This window comes from Raphanus sativus, chromosome 6 (genome assembly GCF_000801105.2).
Source record: "Raphanus sativus cultivar WK10039 chromosome 6, ASM80110v3, whole genome shotgun sequence".
Classification (NCBI taxonomy): domain Eukaryota; kingdom Viridiplantae; phylum Streptophyta; class Magnoliopsida; order Brassicales; family Brassicaceae; genus Raphanus; species Raphanus sativus.
This window is the reverse complement of record NC_079516.1, coordinates 48350088-48375198: the sequence shown is the minus strand read 5'-3', so window position 1 is coordinate 48375198 and position 25111 is coordinate 48350088. Positions and strand designations below refer to the sequence as shown.

The 25111-nt window shown below is 36.2% G+C and overlaps 3 protein-coding genes and 1 pseudogene across 4 annotated transcripts; 2 read left to right on the top strand and 2 right to left on the bottom strand.

The window, feature by feature from the left end:
* Positions 1–5311: 5311 nt before the first annotated feature.
* On the top strand, positions 5312–6877 carry LOC108809918 (CBL-interacting serine/threonine-protein kinase 13-like). Its single transcript, XM_018582053.2, has one exon. It carries the CDS (start codon positions 5417–5419, stop codon positions 6875–6877), a length of 1461 nt encoding a protein of 486 aa, XP_018437555.1. The 5' UTR covers positions 5312–5416.
* Positions 6878–10531: 3654 nt separating this feature from the next.
* Positions 10532–12430, top strand: LOC108807235 (CBL-interacting serine/threonine-protein kinase 13-like; annotated as a pseudogene).
* A 2-nt stretch (positions 12431–12432) lies between these two features.
* Positions 12433–15264, bottom strand: LOC108807234 (uncharacterized). Of its 2 annotated transcripts, XM_018579494.2 has the most exons (4): positions 14891–15264; positions 13592–14415; positions 12833–13516; positions 12434–12746 (listed from the first exon to the last, which is right to left on the bottom strand). In XM_018579494.2, exons 2-4 carry the CDS (start codon positions 14366–14368, stop codon positions 12708–12710), a joined length of 1500 nt encoding a protein of 499 aa, XP_018434996.1. In that variant the 5' UTR covers positions 14369–14415; positions 14891–15264; the 3' UTR covers positions 12434–12707. The 2 variants fall into 2 exon arrangements, with proteins under 2 accessions (XP_018434995.1, XP_018434996.1); XM_018579493.2 differs by lacking the exon at positions 14891–15264 and having other exon boundaries at positions 12433–12746; positions 13592–14422.
* Positions 15265–15375: 111 nt separating this feature from the next.
* LOC108809189 (uncharacterized protein At2g34160) lies at positions 15376–16568 on the bottom strand. The gene is made up of 5 exons (XM_018581327.2): positions 16358–16568; positions 16054–16102; positions 15871–15933; positions 15731–15795; positions 15376–15659 (listed from the first exon to the last, which is right to left on the bottom strand). The coding sequence occupies exons 1-5, from the start codon at positions 16475–16477 to the stop codon at positions 15564–15566; spliced, it is 393 nt and encodes a 130-aa protein (XP_018436829.1). The 5' UTR covers positions 16478–16568; the 3' UTR covers positions 15376–15563.
* Positions 16569–25111: the final 8543 nt, after the last annotated feature.

The window sequence follows — 25111 nt, the reverse complement described above, 5'->3', positions numbered from 1 at the left end:
AAGTTTTTATATGAATAGAGAAAAGGTTGAAAAGAAAAGGACCGTTGAAATTATTATATTACCGGAAATGCCCCTTAAGGAACTGCCAAAACAGAATACTACCGTTACACTGTTGGCTTGGTAAAACTATGATTTCTTTAAATTTTTCAACTTTACACATCAGAGACTCTTTTAATGCGTTTAGTTATGTTTCTTCTGTCATTCTCCAGAGTTAAGAATCTATTGTCTTCTTTCAACCTTTCTTTAATTAATTTTACACCTAATTTCAATTACCAAGACTAGTTTGGTGTTCCCAGTTCTTCTTCTCTTAAGTTTTCTAGTTCCCATTTCAATTTTTAGTAATGCTAGCTAGCAGAAGTGTTTTTGTGACAAGTGACAACTGTATCTTTTATCATAAGGTTTCAGTTACATACCGAAAGTGCAAAAAATACCCGTGTGAAAAGAATGACAAACTTCTGAATGGAAACGGACAATTTTTTTTGTTGCTTAAGAGTATCTCCAATGTAAAACTCCATTTTTTCCTTCAAAATGGAGTAAAGTGAATATGGAGTAAAATTGCTTAACCCTACTCTATTTTTTACTTCATAATGGAGTCATGAACAAACAAAAAATAGATTACTCCATTTATGAAGTAAATTTCAAAATGGAGCGAGATATGGAGTTGAGTTGGAGCATTTGTTATTTCATATTTATTTTTACTATATTTTAGAGTAAAAAATGGAGTTGGGTTGGAGATGCCCTAAAGGCTTAATACGAACAAACTTCATTCTTGAATTTAATTTCAAAATATATTACTTTATATAACTGTAGGCTTTGTTAACGTTGGGTAATCTTTATTTTTTTGTTTTCCTAAGTTGTCGAATCTTATATTATTTAAATACAGATATGTACTTGTTTCAGAAACATTATTAAGAAAGTTAAACTGATAGAGTTATGTTCTTCATGTTCTTTTGGATTTAATCTTAAGACTAATCAACATAAGCTATATATAAGAGATGCATAGGTTGGTAACTGTAAAAAAAGATTCTTATAAAGAAACATCTACATTTCGTATTTGATTATAGTTAGCATAATATACAGAAGCTAGTAAAAAGGTTAGGATACAATACTTGATAATGGATTAAGAAGACTTGACCATGATCAAAGCCAACGAAAGTTTAAAGGGGCAAAAGAAAACGTTATGATTATGTGAAATTAATGTGTTTCGGAAAAGAAAAGAAAAAATGAACCAATGAACATCTCTTTTGCTTTTAATTTCTTTAAAGTACTATTTTAAAAGAAAATATTATCTTGGGTTCTGAGTAGTAATAAGATGGAGCCAGGAGATGGGTCCAAGAGACGGTGCAGGTGTTAAAGGACTATCTGACTGAGTCACTCACGTGCGTCCCAAGAAGGACCAAAATGGGGCCATTTGCGTTATGGACCTAAAAAACATAAACAATACAAAATTCACAATGCGTTTGTTACACAGACATACCTAACGAAAACCTCCCTGTGATTTTGTCTCTTTCATCTGTTGGCTCATTGGCTGATACAAGACCCAAACCGGTGCCATTTCATAACTTGAGTAAAAAGGAACTTAGTTGTTCATGTCATGCATGCTGTAAATCTCTCTTCTCTGCCTCTCGCCTCCGTTGCTGCCTATGTGATTCAAGATTAGCACATGCTTGATTGTATTCTTTCAGGCCTATTTATATCTACGATGAACTAAATATGGAATGGATAAATGTTTGGTTATCTGTACAAATATGCGTAAATCCCAAAGCTTTGACATAAAAGCTTTTTGTCATTCATACTCTTTAAGTGGTCCAAGCTTTTTTTTTGTTTTTATAAATGAAACAAAGAAAATGTGACTTACGAAAAAGCTCTGTATCCAGAATCAGCAGTGACATCTCACTGCATTGGACCGGATTCACGTCACCCTATTAAGTATGCCAGAATTTATCTCAAAATCTCCTTGTACACACTCTAATCCACTACTAAGTACTACATAAATCTGGATGTCCTGCATAAGGTTCTTCCTACTTTCTTGGCCCCTCCTTTACATATCACTCTCCATATCAATTTATGCGATCTACACATCAACGAGATGCAGAATGAAGTCACTTAGAGATCATATTCAACGGAACTCCTGAATGTGCCTATAAAACATATAAACCCCGATAAGAACAGGAAAAAGGCTTTGTAAAAACAAGAAGAACGTGAACTAGGAAACGCAAAAAGGATTTGTTTTTTCTTTTCTTTTAGGTAATTTGTTTTATTTATTTACGTAATACATAAAGATAACTTTATCCAAACAAATGTAATAACTTAACGTGGTCTTCATAACGATATTGTGTTCTGTCATGAGGATTATTTTCATTAGTCTATAAATTTTCTTATGACAATACTATAACAAAAATATATAAAACAGGAAAACCTTCGTCGTGCTTGCAATTTAGCCTTTTAGGATCTGTTTTTTTTTTTGGTCAACGAGCTTACTTCATTCAATAGAAACTTAAATAAGGTTTTGCCTAATCAAAGTTTTCAGGGCATTTTTTGCAAGAGCATCAGCTATAGAGTTTGCTGATCTCGGAATTACAACAAAAAATAAGGTTGAGAAGAGAGGAATAAGGTGACTAATTTCATGAAGTAGTCCCGCTATCTCATTCAAAACCGTCCCTGATCGCAGGGCAGAGATGAGGACGCTTGAGTCCGATAGAATCTTTAACTGAGAAAGGCCTAAGATTGATGCTTCCTTGAGCCTTTTAGGATCTGTTTCTAGAACATTTCGGTAAAAGTTTTATAATGAGAGTCCTAATTAATCATTAAAAAGAAATGAATTGATTGGGTTGAAGAATATTTATTACCCACAGTGCATTAAAATTTAGATATCGCTTCAAGGTCAATGATTAAATGCATGGACTATGTCTTTACCAAATTAAACTATACCGGATTTCAATTTTTTTATATATAACTCTAGATCTTCAACTAAACAAACTGAACTGAACGTTTCAAATATATTGATTGTTAATGGTGTTACTATCAAACATTTCACGATCCAGAACTAATTAACAATGGTCTAGTAGTTGAAAAATTCATCATTGAATCGAGGGTGCTTCATTGCGATCTCAATTATCTTACCACTGTGGACAGCCTAAACGATAAAATTACAAAACACTTGACTTCACGTACTCTAGGGATTATAGAATGGGTTTTGATTAGAAGTCTCCCACTTATATAAAAGGAAAAAAACCTTTCACAAATATATGTATTAATATGCGTTTTATGTACAAATTCAGATATATGCTACGTAAATAATAAATTGTTTTTTTTTGGTTTCCAAAGTTAACGCACCGACAAAACATTCATAAAAACTTGGATGTATAAATTATGTTGCGTGCATGTTGATGTTATTGAAAAAAACTAAGAATGCACTTAACATATTTTACTACTCCCTCTGTTTCATTATAAGTGTCGTTTTAGACTTGTGCACACGGATTAAGAAAGCATTTAATTTTGCATATTTTCAATATAAAAACATCATTACCGATACAATTCAACCAATAGAAAAATAGAATGGAGAATAAAATTAATAAATTTTACATTGAAATTCTAAAACGACACTTATTTTGCAACGAAAAAAATTCTCTAAAACGACACTTAATATGAAACGGAGGGAGTACTATATAATACGTGTTTTATATACTGTGAGGAGGTATCAAGTATGGATGGGGCCAACTCGGTCTCTTCTCCAAACAAGATACACAAGCCAGTGGAATCGCATAATCAGGAACTTGCAAACACCTACTCGGGAAAAAACAAAAACGTATTTACTCAAATATGTCTTTCAAGGCCACGATTCACTCACTATGGCGCAAAAGAAATGGGAGACGACATGGTGATCATTCCTATCCTGCTGCTCATATATCTTGGGCTGTTGACAAGATGATTAGAAATTGTATCTCATCCCTCCGTGAGTACTAGGATCGGATCTCATAAGATTTGTCTAGCATATCTTTATTCAGGTACATTCTATTTTTATCCGTTTTTAAAACGGAATCACATCTATCTTATTAAAACAGAAACATTGTGTTGGACCTAACATTTATTTTGTAAGTTTTTAAATTAAATACACCTTTATACTTTATAGTTAAACATACATTAAATCACTAATATTTCTTTCTTTATACTACTATTCATATTTCCAAACAATATACTTATTTTTTTATACTACTATCAATGTTTCCAAACAATATATTTTATATACTACAATCAATGTTTCCAAACAATACAATTATTAATCTTAGTTATTTTATATCCATCATTTTCTCTTTAAAATTTTGTAGAAACCTCATAATTTCATAAATTGCAAAATAATGAACTTTAAAATTTTGATTATAAGATTACAAATTATGAAACTATTACAATTTAAATCAAATTAGATTATATATCGGTCATCCATCAGTTCAATCGGTTAGTCTCGGATTTTAGTGATTTTTAATATGAATATTTTAAAAACTTAAATTGAATTGTTGGATCTCTGGATTAACCGGTATAATCACAATCGGGTTGAATTTAAAAACACTGATTTAATTGCAAAAATATTTTGAATACACACTCTTTAAAAGTTACTAAAGTATTTGTTAAGTTATTAGTGAAATTTTTCATCGTAAAATATTCCGCGCTTCCAAAGCGCGGATCAAGATCTAGTTTGTTGTAAAAAGACTTTTCTTTTTATTTGAACATTCATTCAAAAAATAAAACAACTACTCACTTAAAAATAGTCAAGTCGAGATGTAAATTAATATACACATTATATAGAAACCGGGGGTTGGAAGTATCGCTATTTGGTGTAGACATTGTAGCTTTAAATTTGGTTTTCGTCGGCTACGTGAAGTCCATGACATACTACCACCACCGACTCGGTCACACACACGCGGTTCCCACAAATACCACCCAGAAAAATCCACTCTCTTGCTGGGGGAATATACATGTGCGACAGCATCCTAACGAACTATGACTCTGCTTATCGACCAAAATCACTCAGTTTTGATAAGTCACCCTTATTTTTTTTATCTGTCTATTAAAAAAATCAAAACAAGTATTGCAATTATGAATTTGCAACTATGCGTATTGGATAAACCGTATTTATTTAATATATATCCATAAATTAATTTGTAAATCTGTCCAACGGATTTGGAAAATTCGACATCAGTTTAGGAATATTTTTATAACAATAATTAAGTGAGATGACTTTTCAGCTTATAATAAACAAAACAAAAAAATGTCAACTTCCAGAACCGTTATAAAACGAACACGAAATGGCCAAGTTAAGACATCACTATAACCAACCGGAACAAGACAACCCAACCATATCTTATTTCGTTCGGTTCTTTGTTTCTTTGTCTTGTTTCCCGGTAAAGTCTGCGCACCGATGGCTCTGCGTCTTCTTGGTCGAATAGTTACTAAAGCCGTGAAGAAAGAGAACAGTCCAGAGAGTCCCAGGAGTCCGAAAACCCCACAAGGCTCTACTCTCATGGACAAGTACGAGCTAGGAAAGCTTCTAGGCAAGGGAAGCTTTGCTAAAGTCTATTTAGCCAGGAGCATTAGTACAGGCGAGGACGTGGCCATCAAAGTCATTGACAAAGAGAAAATCGTGAAAAGCGGTTTGGCCGATCACATAAAACGTGAGATATCAATCCTCCGACGCGTCCGCCATCCTTACATTGTTCACCTCAACGAGGTCATGGCTACGAAGACAAAGATTTACATCGTGATGGAGTACGTAAGAGGCGGAGACCTTTTAGGAAAGATGGCTAAAGGCCAGCTTCGTCAAGGAGTCACCCGGAGTTATTTCCAGCAACTGATCTCATCCGTTGCTTTCTGCCACAGCCGCGGTGTTTACCACCGTGATCTGAAGCTTGAGAATCTTCTTTTGGACGACGAAGGGAACCTTAAGGTATCTGACTTTGGTCTCAGCATCGTCTCCGAGCAGCTGAGGCAAGACGGAATCTGCCAGACGTTTTGCGGGACGCCTGCTTATTTGGCGCCTGAGGTTTTGACAATGAAAGGCTATGACGCTGCCAAGGCCGATGTCTGGTCTTGTGGAGTGATCTTGTTTGTGTTGATGGCTGGTTATCTTCCCTTTGAAGATAAGAACATAATGGCTATGTATAAGAAGATACACAAAGGAAAGTTTAGGTGTCCTAAATGGTTTTCGCCTGAGCTTACAAGGCTTATGAACCGGATTCTGGACACAAATCCAGATACCAGAATCACCATATCAGAAATCATGAAGCATAGATGGTTCAAGAAAGGGTTTAAAAATGTCAAGTTTTATATCGAAGACGATAAGTTATGCAGAGTGGATGACAATGATGATGACGATTCATCATCATTGTCATCAGGTAGATCGTCCACTGCTTCAGAGGGAGACGCAGAGTTTGATATTAAACGAGTTGGTTCAATGCCGAGACCCGCAAGTCTAAACGCATTTGACATCATATCCTTTTCTTACGGATTCGATCTTTCGAGTTTCTTTGAAGAAGGAGGACCAGGAGCTAGGTTTGTATCTGCTGCTTCCGTGACAAAGATTATATCCAAATTGGAAGAGATTGCGATAGTGGCCAACTTTACAGTGAGGAAGAAGGACTGGAGCGTGAGGCTAGAAGGTAGTAGAGAAGGTGCTAAAGGACCGTTGATTATTAAGGTTGAGATATTTGAGCTGACACAAACTCTTGTGGTGGTTGAAGTGAAGAAGAAAGGAGGGTTTATAGAAGAGTATGAAGAGTTTTGCAACAAGGAACTTAGACCACAGCTAGAGAAACTGATGCATTACCAAGCAGATGAAGTTGATGTAGCAATGTCTTTGCCCCCTGAAACTGAAGAGAGATAGAGTTAAGAAAAAAATGGATGGTCGAGAGAGAAAGACACAACAAGAAAAGGTACAAGTATTATTTGTTACTATGATATTTATTTTATTGTTCTGCGATTGTTATGTATATCTAAATGACTAAATATGAAAGTGAGAGTACTTGTATTAAGAGTGATAGGAAGATCAGATAATAAAACAAGTACACAAGAATAAAGAGTGAATCATAAGGCAGTTTTAGACGGTTTTTGCTGGCAATTACAAAGCTAGTTTTTCGTTGACTGCTGTTGTACATGTATCTCTACATAGAGACGAGCTTAATGGAAAAACTTTCTCGGCCTTTCCTTTTAATAAAGTTCATTTATATGATAAGAGAGACTATATGAAGTTGAACAAAAAAAAAAGACTATATGATCAACTGAAACGTCCAAATGTTTACTGTGAATACTCATAACTATCTCACATAAGAAATCTGATGGATCCTCCGCATTGACAAATTAAGCAAACTTATAAGAATCAAAGTTGGGCTCAACGATTCTACTACCATCCTTTTGGGCCGTAGAGATTACTTTAGGAATAAGATTAATGTCTGATGATAACTTTCGGTTTGACTCCAAAATCAAAAACTTCATAGGACCATTGATGCAAATAAATGATAGAGACATACACATCTCACAAGCATCAAGATTATCGCTCACAGAAGAAGATGATCCTCATTTGCAAGATCATCCACAATTGCAATAATTGGATCTTTGGTTCATTATTTGAATCGAGGCGAGTTTTAGAAAGTGAAACCTCCATGCTTGATGGAATAAGAGATTCCATAAGTTGAGAATTGTTAGCAGCTGAAATCCTAATTTATGGTGATGTAATTCTAGTTATCATTCGGCATTAAAGAATTAATATTTCGGCATTCGCAGATACAGAAGACCGATACATGACAACACATTACTAGTTTGGACCACTTCTGTGAAGTCAGAATATTTCTATATAATTCAAAAACAAAAATTTTATTTATCTTTTCAAAGACTGCTGAAGCATCTGATGTCATTTTATTTATCTTTTCAAAGACTGCTGAAGCATCTGATGCAAGGACATTCTTAACGCTAGAAGAAATGATGTTGACTATATTTAATGATTGTTTTGCGTGAGACTGATCGGATAGGAGTTGATACATTTTCTCAATGTTCTTCACTTTATCTTTGTCAATACAGATAACATTTTCACATTGTGTCCTAATTGTCTTCATCTACTATAATTAGTCGATAACTGCATATTTTACAACCATCACAGAAATAACGTTACAAGGAAACCATATTGACCAAAAATAAAGACACTGTCTTCATTAAATTTTCTTCTTCTTATCTTTGTTTATTTACCTAACAGATATATAAGCATTATCCAAACAAATGTAATATCTTAACGTGGTCTTCACAACGATAAGTATTTCTGCAATGTGGATAATTTTCATTAGCTATGTATTTTCTTATGACAGTGCTATAACAAAAGTATACAAAATAGGAAAAGATTCGTCGTGCTTGCAATTTAGGCTCTTATCATATGTTTTTGCTGGAAATATACCAAGTGGTAGGACGGGCCTTGGTGGCAGACACCATCCGAGTTCGATCCCTCCATCCATACGAAAACTACCCTACTTCGTTCTGGACACCAAAACGATATTGGGTTCGATCCAGCCCAGATAAAGCCCTTTCGGGTGACGCGGACTGCTGTCTCACCGGCCTAGGGATTGACCCAGGAAACGGGGAACCCTGGATTATCAAAAAAAAAAAAAAAAAATTCGAGTATACGTTTAATATTAATAATGAGATTTAATATTAATAATGAGATTTGTAAATTCTCATTAAAAATGAATAATTTTAATTGTATTATTTGTATCAACTAATAAACTAATTATGTTTCTTTCTATTTGTTAACCAGAACAAAGAAAGCATTGAAAAGCCATAAATTAAAAGTTTTGGCTACTATTAACCTAATCGGTTTGAAAGAATGTTTCCTTTATACAATGGATTTGAAGATATCGTTTGAAAATAAATGGCTATATGCATGTACTGAATATGTCTTTAGCATATTAAAACTACACCAGATCTCAAATCATTTATATATACTGTTTTTTTGTGGAACACAATTATTACTTAAAAAGTTAAAACTCTCTAAAACTTCAAATTAAACAAACTAAATCGAACGTTTGCAAACATTTTATATATATGTGTTCTATATATATTTTTGTGTAAATAATAACTTTGAATGCAAACACCAATTTATTTGGATACTTTCGGTTTAGTTTTTTTTTTTTTTTGTGTTTCAAAAAAAAACCGAACGTTTTCAAATAAATTGGTTGTTAATGCCTTAATGGTGTTACTATCAAACATTTCACGACTGACAACTAATTTGCAATGGTCTAGTAGTTAAAAAAATCGTCATGGAAATCTCCCACTTATAAAAAATGAAAAACACCTTTCACGTATCACATTAACGCTACGAACGTAAATAACAATTATGTTACTTTTTTGTTTCCAAGTTAACGCACCGACAAAAACGTTGATAGTAACTTAAATGTATAAACTTATAGAGTCTTGCGTGCATGCTGAAGTTATTGGCAAAAACTTTGAATGCAAACATCTTAATAACTCATATATGTTTTATATTTTTTAGTGTAAATGTTAAATTTTATACCAACTGATCATATTTTTTTTTTGTCAGCACCTACTGATCATGTTATTGGTGTAAATTTTAAAGTCTATAGCTAGCGTGCATGTTGTCATGCTGATGTTATTGACAAAAATGTTCAGTTCTACACCGACAAAATATGTGTTCTAGTATTTTACCCAAAAAAAAAATATGTGTTCTATATTTAACCATGCGCAAGAATTTTTTTTTTTTGTCAACATGGGCAAGAAATTAATAGATGCGTTTTGTTTTATCTCTTCCTTCTGTTTCTTTTGCAACTACTTATAAGTATATTGGCCTATCATCGTTATTATCTTATGACGATACATTTACATTGTCTGCAGTAATATCTGACCAGTTGATGATTTTCCTTCCGTCCTCGTCACAATTTAAGACTAGAGTTCTGGACGATAACTATGGACTTAATGGGAATAACCAACTGGAAATGCAAATTAGTATTACACATTATATACAGAGAAACCGAGTAAGCTAGCTATTTGGTGTGGTCTTTGACTTTGTAGCTTTTAATTTGGTTTTCGTCGGCTACGTGAACTCCACGAATCACAGTCAGCACCGACTCACACACGTGGTTCCCACAAATACCACCCAGAAAAAAAAAACATTTTTCGCTGAGGGAATATAGATGTGTGAGTGTGACGATATCCTAACGAACTATATGGACTCTGCTTATCGACCATAATCACTCAGTTTGATAAGTCAACCTTATTATATATGTCTCAAGAAATCGCAATTAAGTATTGTAGGAAACATGACTTTGCAACATTTTTCATATTGGATAAACAACATCCATAAACTAATTAGTCGGTCGTCCAACGTGTTCACCTGCTGGCAAATTTATGGATTAGGAGGATAAGACTTCAACATCAATTTAGCAATACTTTTATAACAGTAAGAGAGATGACTTTTCAGCTAGTAATTAAAAAAACAAAATGATCTCAACTTCCAAAACCATTATAAATCGAATACGAAATGGCTAAAGTTAAGACATCATTACAACCGGAACAAGACAAGCCAACCATATCTTATTTTCGTTCGTTTCTTCATTTCATTCTCCGGTAAAGAAACAAAAGTCTCAGCTAACCCACCGATGGCTCCAGTACCATCTCCGCAAGTGCTACTTCCACGTCTTCTCGGTAAAGTCATTACAAAAGACGTGAAGAAACAGACCAGTACTCCAGAGAGCCCCAAGAGTCCAAAACCCCAACAAGGCTCTATCCTCATGGACAAGTACGAGCTAGGAAAGCTTCTTGGCCACGGAAGCTTCGCTAAAGTCTTTCTCGCCCGGAACATTAACACCGGCGAAAACGTGGCCATCAAAGTCATCGACAAAGAAAAGATCGTCAAAAGCGGTTTAGCCGGCCACATAAAACGCGAGATATCGATCCTCCGGCGCGTCCGCCACCCTTACATCGTCCACCTCCTCGAGGTCATGGCCACGAAGACAAAGATCTACATCGTCATGGAGTACGTACGAGGCGGAGACCTTTACGGTAAGGTATCCAAAGGCCGGCTCCGGGAAGGAGTCGCCCGTAGATACTTCCAGCAGTTGATCTCCTCAGTTTCATTCTGCCACAGCCGAGGCGTCTACCACCGAGACCTCAAGCTCGAGAATCTTCTTTTAGACGACGAAGGGAGCCTTAAGGTATCTGACTTCGGTCTCAGCGTGGTCTCCGAGCAGCTCAAGCAAGATGGGATATGTCAGACGTTTTGCGGGACGCCTGCTTATTTGGCGCCTGAGGTTTTCACGAGGAAAGGCTACGACGCAGCTAAAGCTGACGTGTGGTCTTGTGGAGTGGTCTTGTTTGTGTTGATGGCTGGTTATCTTCCTTTTGATGATAAGAACGTTATGGTTATGTACAAGAAGATATTCAAAGGACAGTTTAAGTGTCCTAAATGGTTTTCGCCTGAGCTTACTAGGCTTATGAACCGGATCTTGGATACGAATCCGGATACAAGAATCACGACAGCGGAGATCATGAATGGTTCAAGAAAGGGTTTAAAGATGTTAAATTCTATATCGAAAACGATAAGTTATGTAGAGATGACGATGATGACAATGATGATGACGATTCATCATCATTGTCATTGTCATCAGGGAGATCATCTACGGCTTCAGAGGGAGATCTTGATCAGTTTGATATCAAAAAAACTGGTTCAATGCCTAGACCGGCAAGTTTAAACGCGTTTGACATCATATCATTTTCTTCGGGATTCGATCTTTCTGGTTTGTTTGAAGAAGGAGGACAAGGAGCTAGGTTTGTATCTGCTGCTCCCGTGACAAAGATCATATCGAAGTTGGAAGAGATTGCGCTGTTAGCCAAGTTTACAGTGAGGAAGAAGGATTGGAACGTGAGGCTGGAAGGTAGTAGAGAAGGTGCCAAAGGACCGTTGAGTATTAAGGTTGAGATATTTGAGCTGACAACGTCTCTTGTGGTGGTTGAAGTGAAGAAGAAAGGAGGGTTTATAGAAGAGTATGAAGAGTTTTGCAATAAAGAACTAAGACCACAGCTAGAGAAACTGATGCATTACCAAGCAGATGAAGTTGAAGTAGTAATGTCTCTGCCCCCTGAAACTGAAGACAGAGAGATGAACTTTTAAGAAGAAAAACGGATGGTCGAGAAAAGACATTACAAAGAGAAGGTATTACTATATATAGAACATTCTTTGTTACCATACCATTTATTTTCATTTGTTCTCATGTGTATATATGAAAGTAATAAGAGTGATAGGAAAGACAGAAAGCGAGATCCTTAAGGCAGTTTTTGCTGGCAATTGTAAAGCTAGTTTTTTTTCGTTGGTTGCTGTTGTTTACATGTAATCTCTACAAAGAGACGAGCTTAATGAAAATTCTTTCTCGGCCTTCCCCTATAAAAAAAACTGTCTTGTCACTAAGTATGCTTCATAAGAGAGATAGACTATATGATCCAAGTGTTACATGTAGTTTCGGTGACTTTTATATGTTAGTACCTGAATGAAGATATGAACATAACATTTACTGGGAACAAATGTATCTTCTTATTAGCTAGGTAAGGTAAACTGACATAATATGGAAGTCTAAATTACACATGTAATCAATCTAATGCTCACAAAAGATACACCTATGAAGTTGTAGATTCAACCTGATGATCCCAAGGGGTCTGATCTGTTATGTTGTAGATTGACAAGATGAACGAGCAACGAGTTCCTACAAAAGATATAGTGAGCATTAGCAATTTATGGTCTCTTTGTGTGTTTCTTTGTCTCTTAAAGGGAAAAGCTTGAGATGCTTACTTCGGAATAGCGTATATGATCTCTGTGAATACAAGAGGTCTTGACTATAGTCTCCCACTTGGTCACAACACTTGTGGAGTTTTCTTTGAGATCCTTCTTTTGGGGATGAAGCAAGTATCTCCGCGAAGAGATCTTCGAGCTTACTGAAGGCATATTACGTAAAAGCCAAGACTCAGAAGGCTTCTTAGGTGTCGGCAGAGCAAGTGGAGACCCATCACATCCACTCTTGCTCTTGTCCAAATCATCTTCCTTCATCTTCTTGATTCCACTTCTAATACTTAGGCTGGACTCTACAGCTTTCGGTTTCTCTGATATTGTTTCCGGCGAGATCTTGACATTGCTGGTCTTTGGAGATTTATCTTTGTCAACGTGTAAAGTCTTTTCCATGACAGAGCTTGTAGAAGAGTCAAGTCTTGTACTCTTTGGATAGAGTAAGTCCTGAGACTTCTTTGGGTTCTTGATGTGCTTGTTCAACCTGTTGGCTCTCATCATCTCCGCTTCTTTACGAGTAGTCCCGGAGAAGCCAGCAGAGTGAAGAGGGGAACAGTTTCCTACACTGCGATACGGTGACAAACAGCCAGTTTGTCTGTAAGGAGATGATGGCACACTTGCAGTACGCTGATTTGTATCAACACTTGGATGTACTGGAGACTGAGCTCTGCTTCCAAACTTATCAAGAGCCAGCTGAGACATAGATATACTCAGTGAGTGTCTGATCAGATCCCTATGATGGTAAAAAATAAGTTTAAAGGGGCTAACCTTTTTAACAGATTGAAACCGAGATTTGAGTTGAGAGACCTTGCTTGACTTCACTTGATCATGGCTTGAGGTGGTTCTTAGGGAGTAAGGTTTCTCTTTGAGACCATGCACTGAGGTCAACATACCAAGGCAGAGTTGTGGTGACATCCCACAGCCTCTCCTAGATAGATACTCAGAAGCTTCATCTTCATAATCTTCATCGCTTGTATCATCATCATCATCATCATCATCATCTATGTCCTGATAATATGATGGAGTGGTGTTATACTCATACCTCTTAGGAGTTGCAGCTGGTACTATATCTCTAATCTGTCTCACTGGTTTAGCCATCAAGGGAGATGATGGTTGTCGCTTCATAGCATACTGATCAGTTTGTTGTTGCTCCATGGTCATGGACTTTGCGGCAGGTAAGAAACGGTTCAACATGAAATCTCGAGATTGATCAGGATCCTCGGATGATGCCGTTGGCGGTTTCGTTGCTTCAACTTTACCACTTACGCTATGCTTTAGAGACAATGTATCAAGGGCATCAGAGAAGACATCATCATCATCATCATCTTCTTCCTCTACTTGTTTACCCTTTGAACTCACTTGTCTTCTCAGGTTTCCATCAATATTGGCTTTCTCCAAGTGACTTTTGAAAACAACAGAGGCAGTGTTTGGAACATGATCCAACAAGCCAAGAACAGGAACTGAAGGAGATTCGCTTGTCTTGGAGTCATCATGAGTAAGCTTCTTTGCCATGTTTCTGCGCACAGAGACTGCTTCTTTCTTCATCTGCCTTGTTGAGAGAAGAGGTGCATCAAAATTAAGTTTGCTGCTTTCTGCCATAGGAAACGTGCAGGTGAACCAAACAAAGCCGTTAGAAAAGCTCAGTGATCGATGAGCTATTATTAGTTGACTAACACTTATAAATGAAGTTCACATTTCTCCAAAACAGATCTGAAGAAATAAAAAATTAAAAACATAAATAATGAAACTGGAGCAAACCTAGATTCCATTTATTAATAGCTCATTAATTAAATAATTATAGACACTGAGATACATGCATTAACGACAAATCTGTGGAAAGTGGAAACTTACAAAAAGATAAGAACTGGTGACATGGAGTTTACTAGAAACTTTTTAATTAGTTTTTAATATATACTCGCGGCTAAGTGAAACAATGCATGATTGTATCTATGGCAATGAAGAACCCCAAGAGTAAGAGATCCCATAACTATTTCTCATGCAAGTTAGGATCATTTGTACTGAGCTAAAAGGAATAATTATAAAGAACAAGTCGTGAGATCAACTAACCAGAGAGATGGAGGGGGAAGCTTCTTCAGAGATGCGTAAATCAATAATCTTCTGCAGCTAGAGAGAGTGTGTGAGTGGGGAGAGAAAAGAGGAGAGACTACTTGAGTTTGAGGATGAGTAAACACAACGGCATCAGAGATAAGGAGTAAACTTTTGGTTTTGTGTAAATGTTTTTGTGCCTTGAAGATGACGGCTAACAAGTCACGAGACGATTTGTGTTTTTTGTTTTCAAGCCCAATTGAGAGTCTATTTAATTTCATTAACGTCTCCTCAACTAACTTTTGAGATGTAATAATGTGACAAGTATCAATTCTACAGATACACTTAATACTGTGACAAGTATGAATCTTTTTCCTTTTCCTTTTTGCCTAACTTTATGATCTGCACGTTACGCTTAAGGAAAAAAAGCAAGTCTAGAGATGCTAAGAAAAATCTATGGCTCGTATGTGAAGACAAGAAAAGAAACCATGTTGTTTTATGCTATATGCTCTTTGTAACTAAAAATATCATATAGTATTGTAAAAGTGTTTCAACAGGTACAACAAACCATCCAAAACATAACAACTCAAATTGACAAATTCAGCCAAAAATCAATGAAATTAAACAAATAATATTAAGCATCAAGACAGAAGAAAGACCCATGAAATGGAATCATAACATAAGAAGGCTATGTTCAGCTCTGGACCTGAGCTTCTGCAGCTTCTTTTTCTTCGTTGGCTGCAGCCATTAGTTCATCAAACTTCTCTGACTTCCCAAGCGTGATTTCGATCTACAAGACCAAAAAAATAATAATCAAATTGACCCCATGAAAATCAACGAGAAAAAAAAAAAAAAAAATACCTTAGGTTTCTGCACAGGACGTCCCCTTGAGCCATCCTTAATATCCACAGTAGAAGTCATGATCTCTATACACAATACAAAAAACAAAGCTTAGTCGCAAAATCTCCAAATATGAAACGAAATCCAAGAAAAAAACTCACTCTTCTCAACAGCAAAACCATTGTTCTTGAGTATCTCAGCAATGGTAACAACGGTTGCAATGGCTGCTCATTAACATTGTTCAACAGAGACTCAATTAGTACATCTAAAAACAAACAATAACAGTCTCAAAAGATATACAGAAAGAATATATATATAAAAAGAGATATTAAGAACACACGTACCCATCCCAAGGGCAGACAATTCGACATCATTGTGCTCTTGCATATACCTCTGGAAACAAGGTCAACAAAACAAAACCCACTTACATCAAATCTCCGACAAGATCCTCAACACACTTGTAATAACCAATTAATTGAACACACAAATCAAAGCTTAAACTTTTGTGATTCCTACAAGACAGCTAAAAGTACATAGATTCCCAGACAAATTGAGCCTTTTTGAGTGGATAAGAAGAGTCACACAATGATACGAAACAGATCGTCGAGTCGAGAGAAAAATAAGAAAAGAGAAAAAGTGTGTCCGTACCTTGGCGAGGTTGACGTAGAAGAACAATGGTTTCTTGGTGTTGGAAACCTGAATACGGTTCTTCTTCTGGGAATCATTGGCCAAGTTCATGTTGTTCACTCCCTCTGTAATCTCTTCCATGGATGCTGATTCCGAATTCGTAACCCTAATTTTTGTTTCGAGGGAAAGAGGGGGCGAGTAAATAAGACAGAGAGACGCTTGTGGAGTTGTGACCCGATTCTCCTTTATTCACCATCCGGGTCAATCCGGTTAGTGGATTGGGTTATTGGGCCTTTAAGGAAGGCTATTTAATTTGTGAAGAAAGACAATTTAAGTTGGGGTTTAGAATGTGTCATCTACCCTTATTTCTTTGTCTTTTGTGGCTGAGCTGAAACAGGCCAGTTTTAAGAAGCTGTGACCTATTTTTCTTTTTTCAGTTTATCCAAAGAAAAATGTGGGCTTTTTTGGGCCTGGAGATTCTCCAACCCAACTAATATAGATCTCTCAAAGCAGGTCTACCTTTTGCTCACCTTGTTGTGAATTCATATTTGTGTTTAGATCTCGTCTAACAGATCCGATCTATAGAAAATTGAAACTACGTCTATTTAGTTTCATGCTAGAGCATTTCCATTTTGGTGATTACAAAACAAACATATAAACTTGCCGTAAAGGTTAAACAATATTTTTTAACATATTTAGCAAGAAAAAACAATATTTTCTAACATATTGAAAAATTTAAGAAAACTGACTTAGTTATCCATATTGCATTTATTTATTTTTTTATCGTATTTGATATGAAGTAATAGAAGTATAAATTACCTATTGACAAGTAATTTGTGATATCGTGTCAATGAAAATAAAACATGGACAAATATCATGTGATGATTGCAAAATCAATAAAAAAAAATTAATGAACCTTTGGAAATTTAAGCATTCATATCGCCTCGAATTGAAGTTCACATGCCGAGTGAACAGGTGTGAAAAGACCTATTAGTTATGGGTGTTTGGAGCATTACAAGTAGTATAATAGTCAAATTCAAACAAGTATGGAGTCATCTTTGGGTTCACACTAATATGGATTATGATATTGAACGCAACGATGATATTGTGTTATGTTAAAAAAAAGAGATTGTAATATTTCGATTTGTGATATATGATGAAAGATATAACGAATTAATTTGTTTTACTATGTAACTAAAATGTATTTTTTGGTAATATTTATAAAGAACTCAAGAGTTAAATGTGTTTGAATTAGAGTAATTAAAAGACAAATGATCTATCGAAATATGATTTATGATATTACGTGAGTAAAATCAAAATACAAAAAAATAAACCTCTAAAATTTATTATATGAACAAACAAGAATGGGAAGTTTATTAATTGTAAATGGTCCGGTATTACAGTTTTGTGGAGTACAATACAAAATTAAAATGTTTAAGAACTACCACTATATATATATTTCGATGTATAATTGCCTTCGGATCAACACTCATATCTTGGACCGTCAGTAAATTATCAGCCAGTTGCCAAGTCAATGAGTTGGATCCTGACTACATTATAAAAAATAGTGATCGAAACTACCTGCCACAGATCTAATTAATAAAATCAATATCATGTATGATATTTTTAGAAAAACAAGAAAAATAATATCATATGCTAATGAGATATCTAGTTGGGATATGAATATGGTACCATGTCTTCATCCGGCACCGTACTGTCTATGCCACGTTTCATTTTAAACAAGGCATTGATGCCATCGATGGCGTTGGAAACCAGTTTGTTTATTGTCTACATGGAATGTAATTTATTGGTTACATGGAATGTATATACGTTTATATACTCTTTGTAACATAAATATATTGCATTTGTCAAAATTTCTCTAAAAGATACAAGTCATGGTCGCTTGGAGATGCATAGTTTGACATTATGAGAAAAAAAAATATGTATAACAATTGATCTGATCATACATAACGTCAACATGAAATAAAAATATGACGCCTAAGATATCTTATTGAATAAAGGATTTGGTTTGGTTATACCAATGTTCGTTTGGTTTATCTTCAAAAAGTGAATTCATTGTTAATATTGATAATTGTTAAATCAAGCAAGTACTGAATATTTTATGTGTATTGATCATGAGGCTCAAGCTCAACTTATATACAACGTTACAAGTATATCTTTCTACCGACTTATACTAGAGTATTTATCTCTAATATTTACATCATTATCTCTTACTAAATACATAATTAACCATACTTATCCTAACACTCCCCCTCAAGTGGGAGCATTGCAAATGCCCAACTTGGACATAAGATGATTAAACTGCAACTTCCCCAAAGCCTTTGTCAAAACATCAGCCAACTGCTCCTTGGTGCCAATGTAAGAACATGTGATCATCCCTGACTTCAAAGCATCTCGAACTCGATGGCAATCAATCTCAACATGTTTAGTTCTCTCATGAAAGACCGGATTAGACGCAATATACAATGCAGCCTTACTATCACAAAACAAACGTGAAGGTGTCTTAGGCGCAAAGCCTAGATCAGTGAGCAACTGTCTTAACCATTTTACTTCTCGTGTAGCAATAGACATTGCTCGGTACTCAGCCTCAGCAGAAGAATGAGATACCACATTCTGCTTCTTTGTCTTCCAAGACACTGGTGAACCTCCTATCATGGCGACGTATGCTGTCAAAGATCTCCTTGTTAACGGACACGCCGCCCAATCAGCATCACAATAGATTGAAAGCTGTAAATCACCATCAGACTTTAGTAGAATCCCCTGACCAGCAGAACCTTTAAGAAACCGTACTACTCGGAACGCAGCCTCCATATGTCTCTCTCGAGGCTTCTGCATAAACTGAGATAAAATATGAACCGAGTAAGCTATGTCTGGTCTAGTATTAGCTAGATAAATGAGCCGACCAATTAGTCTTCTATATCTTGCAGGTTCTTTAACGAAGGCGCTATCATCTGTTGCCAAATGATGATTCTGCTCCATGGGCGTCGAAGCTGGTGCTGCATCCGACAGCCCTGTCTCTTTTACGATATCCATTGAATATTTCCTTTGACTCAACACAAAACCTTCTTTGCTTCTGGCTATCTCTATGCCAAGAAAATACTTGAGCCTCCCCAAATCCTTCATATGGAAGCACGTTCCAAGATACTTTTTAAACTTCTGAATCTCATCTCCATCATTACCACAGATAATCAAATCATCAACGTATATAAGCACTCTTATCTCCACACTTCCACGCGAGTAAACAAATAAGGAATAGTCAGAATATGACTGATAGAAACCCGCGCGTAGAAGTGCCTTTGTGAGCTTCTCGAACCAACACCGAGGTGCTTGTTTTAAACCATAAAGAGACTTATGTAACCTCAGCACTTTGTTAGGTTCAGAGTGTGTGAATCCTTGCGGAAGCTTGATATAGACCTCCTCATGTAAATCACCATGAAGAAATGCATTGTGCACATCCATTTGATGCACTTCCCAGTTATTAGCAGCAACAACTTTCAAAAGACTCCTCACTGTCGTCATCTTTGCTACCGGAGCAAATGTCTCGTCATAATCTGATCCTGCCTTCTGTCTATTCCCAAGCACAACCAGTCTTGCTTTAAACCTTTCCACTGTCCCATCCGAATTATATTTGATCTTGAACACCCACATTGTGCCCAACGCCACGCGTCCTGGAGGTAAATCAACTACACTCCATGTATTAGAAACCTCAAGTGCATCAACTTCTTTGTAAACCGCCTTTGTCCATCTCTTATCTCTCATAGCTTCTTGAAAATTTCTAGGCTCAGTCTCTGCGCAAACTGCTGCAACAAAAGCCTTGTGCCCAACAGAATATGTTTCGTCAGAGATAAGTTCAGTAAGAGGACAAAGAGTGTTACCTGTGACCGGGTCGAAGTAGATGCTGTAGGAGTGATCGGAGGTGCGAACGCGAGGGGTACTATTTCCACAAATTGCATTGTAGATGACGAAGTCATTTAACCGAACAGAAGGCGTCTTGGCTCTCTGTCCTCTGCCCATAAGAACCTCTGTTTCTGCCTCTTTATCAGGTAGGATTACTGTTGCAGTCTCATTCCCTGTACTACTTACTTCGGGTCCGACCTCCATTACTGCAGGATCATTGGAAACGGGATCACCACTCGGTAACGTTGGCGGTGTTACTGCAACGACACTCCCCCTGTTTCCAGTATCCTCTGTTTCTTCATCAACACTCCCCATGTTTCCAGTATCCTCTGTTTCATTTGTAAGGAAAACAGAGTCGTAAATTTCCGTCACAACAGGAGATGTAGAGACTTGTGATACGTCTGTTGCGTATGGAAACTCGTTTTCCTTGAAAATAACATCACGAGAGACAAAGAACTCTTTCTCCTCTAGATCGTAAAGCTGCCATCCTTTCTTGCCAAAAGGATATCCAACGAAAATACATCTCCTACTTCGCGATGCAAACTTGTTTTTATCTCGCAGTTGCTTGTGGGCGAAGCATAATGAACCAAACACTCGTAGATCAGAATACGATGGTACTGATCCAAATAACAACTCGTGGGGACACTTCCCATTAAGTACTTTGGTTGGAGTGAGATTTATAACATGAGCGGCTGCAAGAACCGCTTCTCCCCAAAAACTAATTGGCAAACTAGCCTGAAATAGTAAAGCTCTTGCGACATTCAGTAAGTGACGATGCTTTCTCTCCACTCTACCGTTCTGTTGTGGTGTTCCCACGCAAGAGGTTTGATGAATAATACCTCTGTTTTTGAAAAACGATGAAAGACACATGAACTCGGTGCCGTTATCGCTACGAACCTTCTTTATTGTCTTTCCAAACTGAGTGTCAGCATAAGCATGGAAATCTTCGACTACTTTCTTTACTTGTGACTTCTCGAGTAATAAAAATGTCCAAACGGTTCGTGAGAAGTCGTCTACAATAGTTAAGAAATACGAAGCTCCTTTAGAAGCTTGAACCCGATATGGTCCCCAGAGGTCGATGTGTATCAAATCAAAACAATCACTCGTTTTATTATAACTTTCAGAAAACTGATCCCTAGTCTGCTTAGCACGAAAGCAGACTTCACAAGAATGTAAATTTGCAGAAACATCAACACCAGAAAACAAATGCAAATCCGACAAAGCAGAAAAACCAGGATGTCCCAACCGACGATGCCACAACACCGGATCTTCAACCTTCACAGTCTTGTTAACTCGCCCAACTCTGACATCCTTAAAATAGTACACCCCGTCGCGTTCCTCACCTGCTCCAATCAGCATCCTCGAACCCCGGTCCTGCAACACACACAATGTATCGGTGAAAATCGCTAAACAGTTTGATCTCTTAAGCAGTTTAGATACTGATATCAAAGAGCAGTTCAAATCGGGAACATATAACACATCATGTAGTGAGATACGATTAGACAGCCGCAACACTCCCACTTTCTTTGAGACCGTGATGCTTCCATCAGCAAACCCAACGTTACAAGGTGATATATCTCTGAGATCAACAAGGAGATTGATATCCCCTGTCATGTGGTGTGATGCCCCTGTATCAATAATTACATCACCAATATCCTTACCGGACAGCTTATCAGAAGAGGTTGACTTATTGTTGATAATCTGAGTGATCGCTCTCCACTGTTCTGGAGTTAACTCAGGTGGTCCTGTGTTGTTTGGATTAGCCGTAGTAGCATAAGCCAAGTTACTCTGTCCTCTACCTCTGGACTGCCCATTACTGCGACCACCTCCTCTCGATGTACCTCGAGTTCCTCTTCCTCCTCTCTCTGTGAACCACTCTGGATACCCAATAATCTGCCAACATGCAGATTTATCATGACCTGATCTTCCACATTTTGAACAGATCCTGTCACGTCCTCTGTTTTGCGGTCCTTGTGCTTGTGCGTTCAGATCGTCAAGTGTACCTCCGCGTCCACTGTTCGATTTATTGTCATCATTATTGTTCTCACGTCTAGTTGTAAATCCAACAGCCTCCTGCTGTTGTTCTCTTATCTTTGCAGAGTTCAAACGATCCTCTTCTCGCACCACTTTGTTATAAACTTTTCCAAGATCTGGAAGAACATCAGCTTCTATGATAGCTGTGACAACATGACCAAATCTGGACTCATCGAGCCCCATTACGAACTGATGTACCCTCTCATCTTCTCTTTCCTTCTCGTACACGGCAGCTGCATCACAAGTACACACTGGTGATGGTCGATACGTCTGGAGTTCTTCCCACATCTTAGCCAGACGACCATAATAATCAATCACTGCCTGCCCATCTTGCCTACACGAAGCTAGCTTGGACATCAGCTGATGCACTCTCACCTTATTTCCCACCGAGAACCTCTCTCTCAAGTTCTCCCAAAGCTTGTGTGCATCTGTTATGAAAGTCACAGTTGACCTAACTCGTGGCTCGATAGACGTTCGCAACCACCCTACTATCATTGAATTGACGCTGAGCCATGACTCAAGATCAGCGTGTCCTTCTGGTGGCTTCTTCAGCGAACCATCGATGAAACATGCCTTCCTCTTGGCTTGGAGAGCATTCATCATCTCCGTTGCCCACTCGTTGTAATTCTCTCCCTTCAGTTGAACTGAAGTAATCAAAGCTCCAGGATTATCCGACGAGAAGATCGAATACGGTGAGCTTGCACCCTTCTCTCCGGACACGCCGGCAACAACAACTTTATTATCTCCCATCACGTTGAAGATCTTAGAACTTTATGAAAAAAAAATTGAATAAGCAAAGATCGATAATGAATGGATCTATTGCTCTGATACCATGTTAAATCAAGCAAGTACTGAATATTTTATGTGTATTGATCATGAGGCTCAAGCTCAACTTATATACAACGTTACAAGTATATCTTTCTACCGACTTATACTAGAGTATTTATCTCTAATATTTACATCATTATCTCTTACTAAATACATAATTAACCATACTTATCCTAACAATAATGATAGGATGGACGGTTGATGATTGTCACAATCGATGAATCATCCTCTATTTTCCAACAATGAAATGAATTCTGATAAACAATTTCTGATCCAATCTTCAACTCAAATATTTGATTTATTAGCTGTTGTGTAATTCTCATTTTAAATCATTTGAGTCTTTTCCGTTTGCTAATTAGTTAATCGTATTGGCATGCCGATTATTTTGAAAAGCTAACTTTGGTTAATATGATGGAAAACTACGGCAAATCTTGTTCATAGAATCTGCAAAAACGAGACAACCTATACTAATTCTGAATCCAGAAGTGATTAAACAAAATTTAATGTAACTAAAAGTTGATGGTCAGAACAAATAGGTAACTATAATAAATGAAGTGGAATTAAATTTATGATTAGGTAGCACCATAAATAAACGTATATGACTAAAAGTCATGCATGGATCTAATCGCATCACTTATTTAATAATGATATACCTATTAGAAATGATATGATATACACCATCCATATCACTTTAAGTAATTTTAAAAAAAATTCTATTTTATTTTAAAATAAGTGATGTTCTCAGTTTTCTAAACAAATTTAATATCATTTGAAATTTCAAATTACAAAACATTGTATATTTTTATTGGTTAAACTAGTTTTATTTAATGTTATTTTTATATAGCCAAGATAAATTACATAAATTTTTATATTTTTTAATTTTTGTGAAAAAAGCCTCAAAATCTAGTTAAAATAATACAGAGAGAGTAAGTGATTACTTCTTTTTTGTGGATCAAAAATTGATAACTTCTTTGTATCAATGTGTATTTCTTGATGTACTTCTAATGTTGTGTATGCAGGCAGTGGTTGCCATAAAATATTTGATTTCTTTTTATATTCGTTTGATTAAAAATAATCTATGTTTTGGAAAAAGTTTAAAATATACATTTCTTAAATTTTTATTATTAAATAATGATAATTTGTAAACTTAGTAAAAATTAATTATGTTATTAAATTTTGATTGATTAAAAATTGTGAAAATAGTTAATTACAAAACAATCCATCTATAAAATCAAAACTAAGATATTCTATTAATATGTTTAAAAACTTCATAGAAGTATTATTTATCACTGATTCCATACATGTAGAAGTATTTATTAATGTATTTAAAATCCTATCTGTTAATTAAATACTAATGGATGACAAAAATAAATACCAATGTTTGGGAACACTACAAAAGAGCTCGAGTTAATGAGTTGCTTTGGTTAATGGGAGTTTACTCTATTTTTTACTTTAAAATAAAGTGACTCTATAATAGAGATGGAGTTTGCTCCAATGATACTCTATTTTAGTATAAAAAATAGAGTGATGAACAAAAAAACAACTTACTCTATATTTAGAGTAAATCTATTTTTCACTCTATATGAGTGGAGTTGAAGATACTCTTAGATCCTAACATCTCTAGAAGTACGGATCTTAAACTATCCTTGTGCAGATTTATTGTGTACATATATTTAAACATTGAATGGGTCACCATCCACATGCATGTGCAAGTCTCTTAACTGTGGGTTATAGATGTAAGGATATACTCATTGTTGCATAAAAGAAGATGAATCTGTTCACTCTAAGAACGTGTGCGTAGATGGAAGATAGTATGCAACTCGTGTTACGTATAAACGTGATTAATTATTAGTCCATCGAGGTATCGATTAGGTTGCGAGAGGCTGTGCTAACTTTATATTTTGAAACAAGAAGATAATTTTTTTTTTTTTTTTTGAAACTTTACAAGAAGATAATTACACTTTAAAATAGGTTTATTATTTAGATACTATGCAT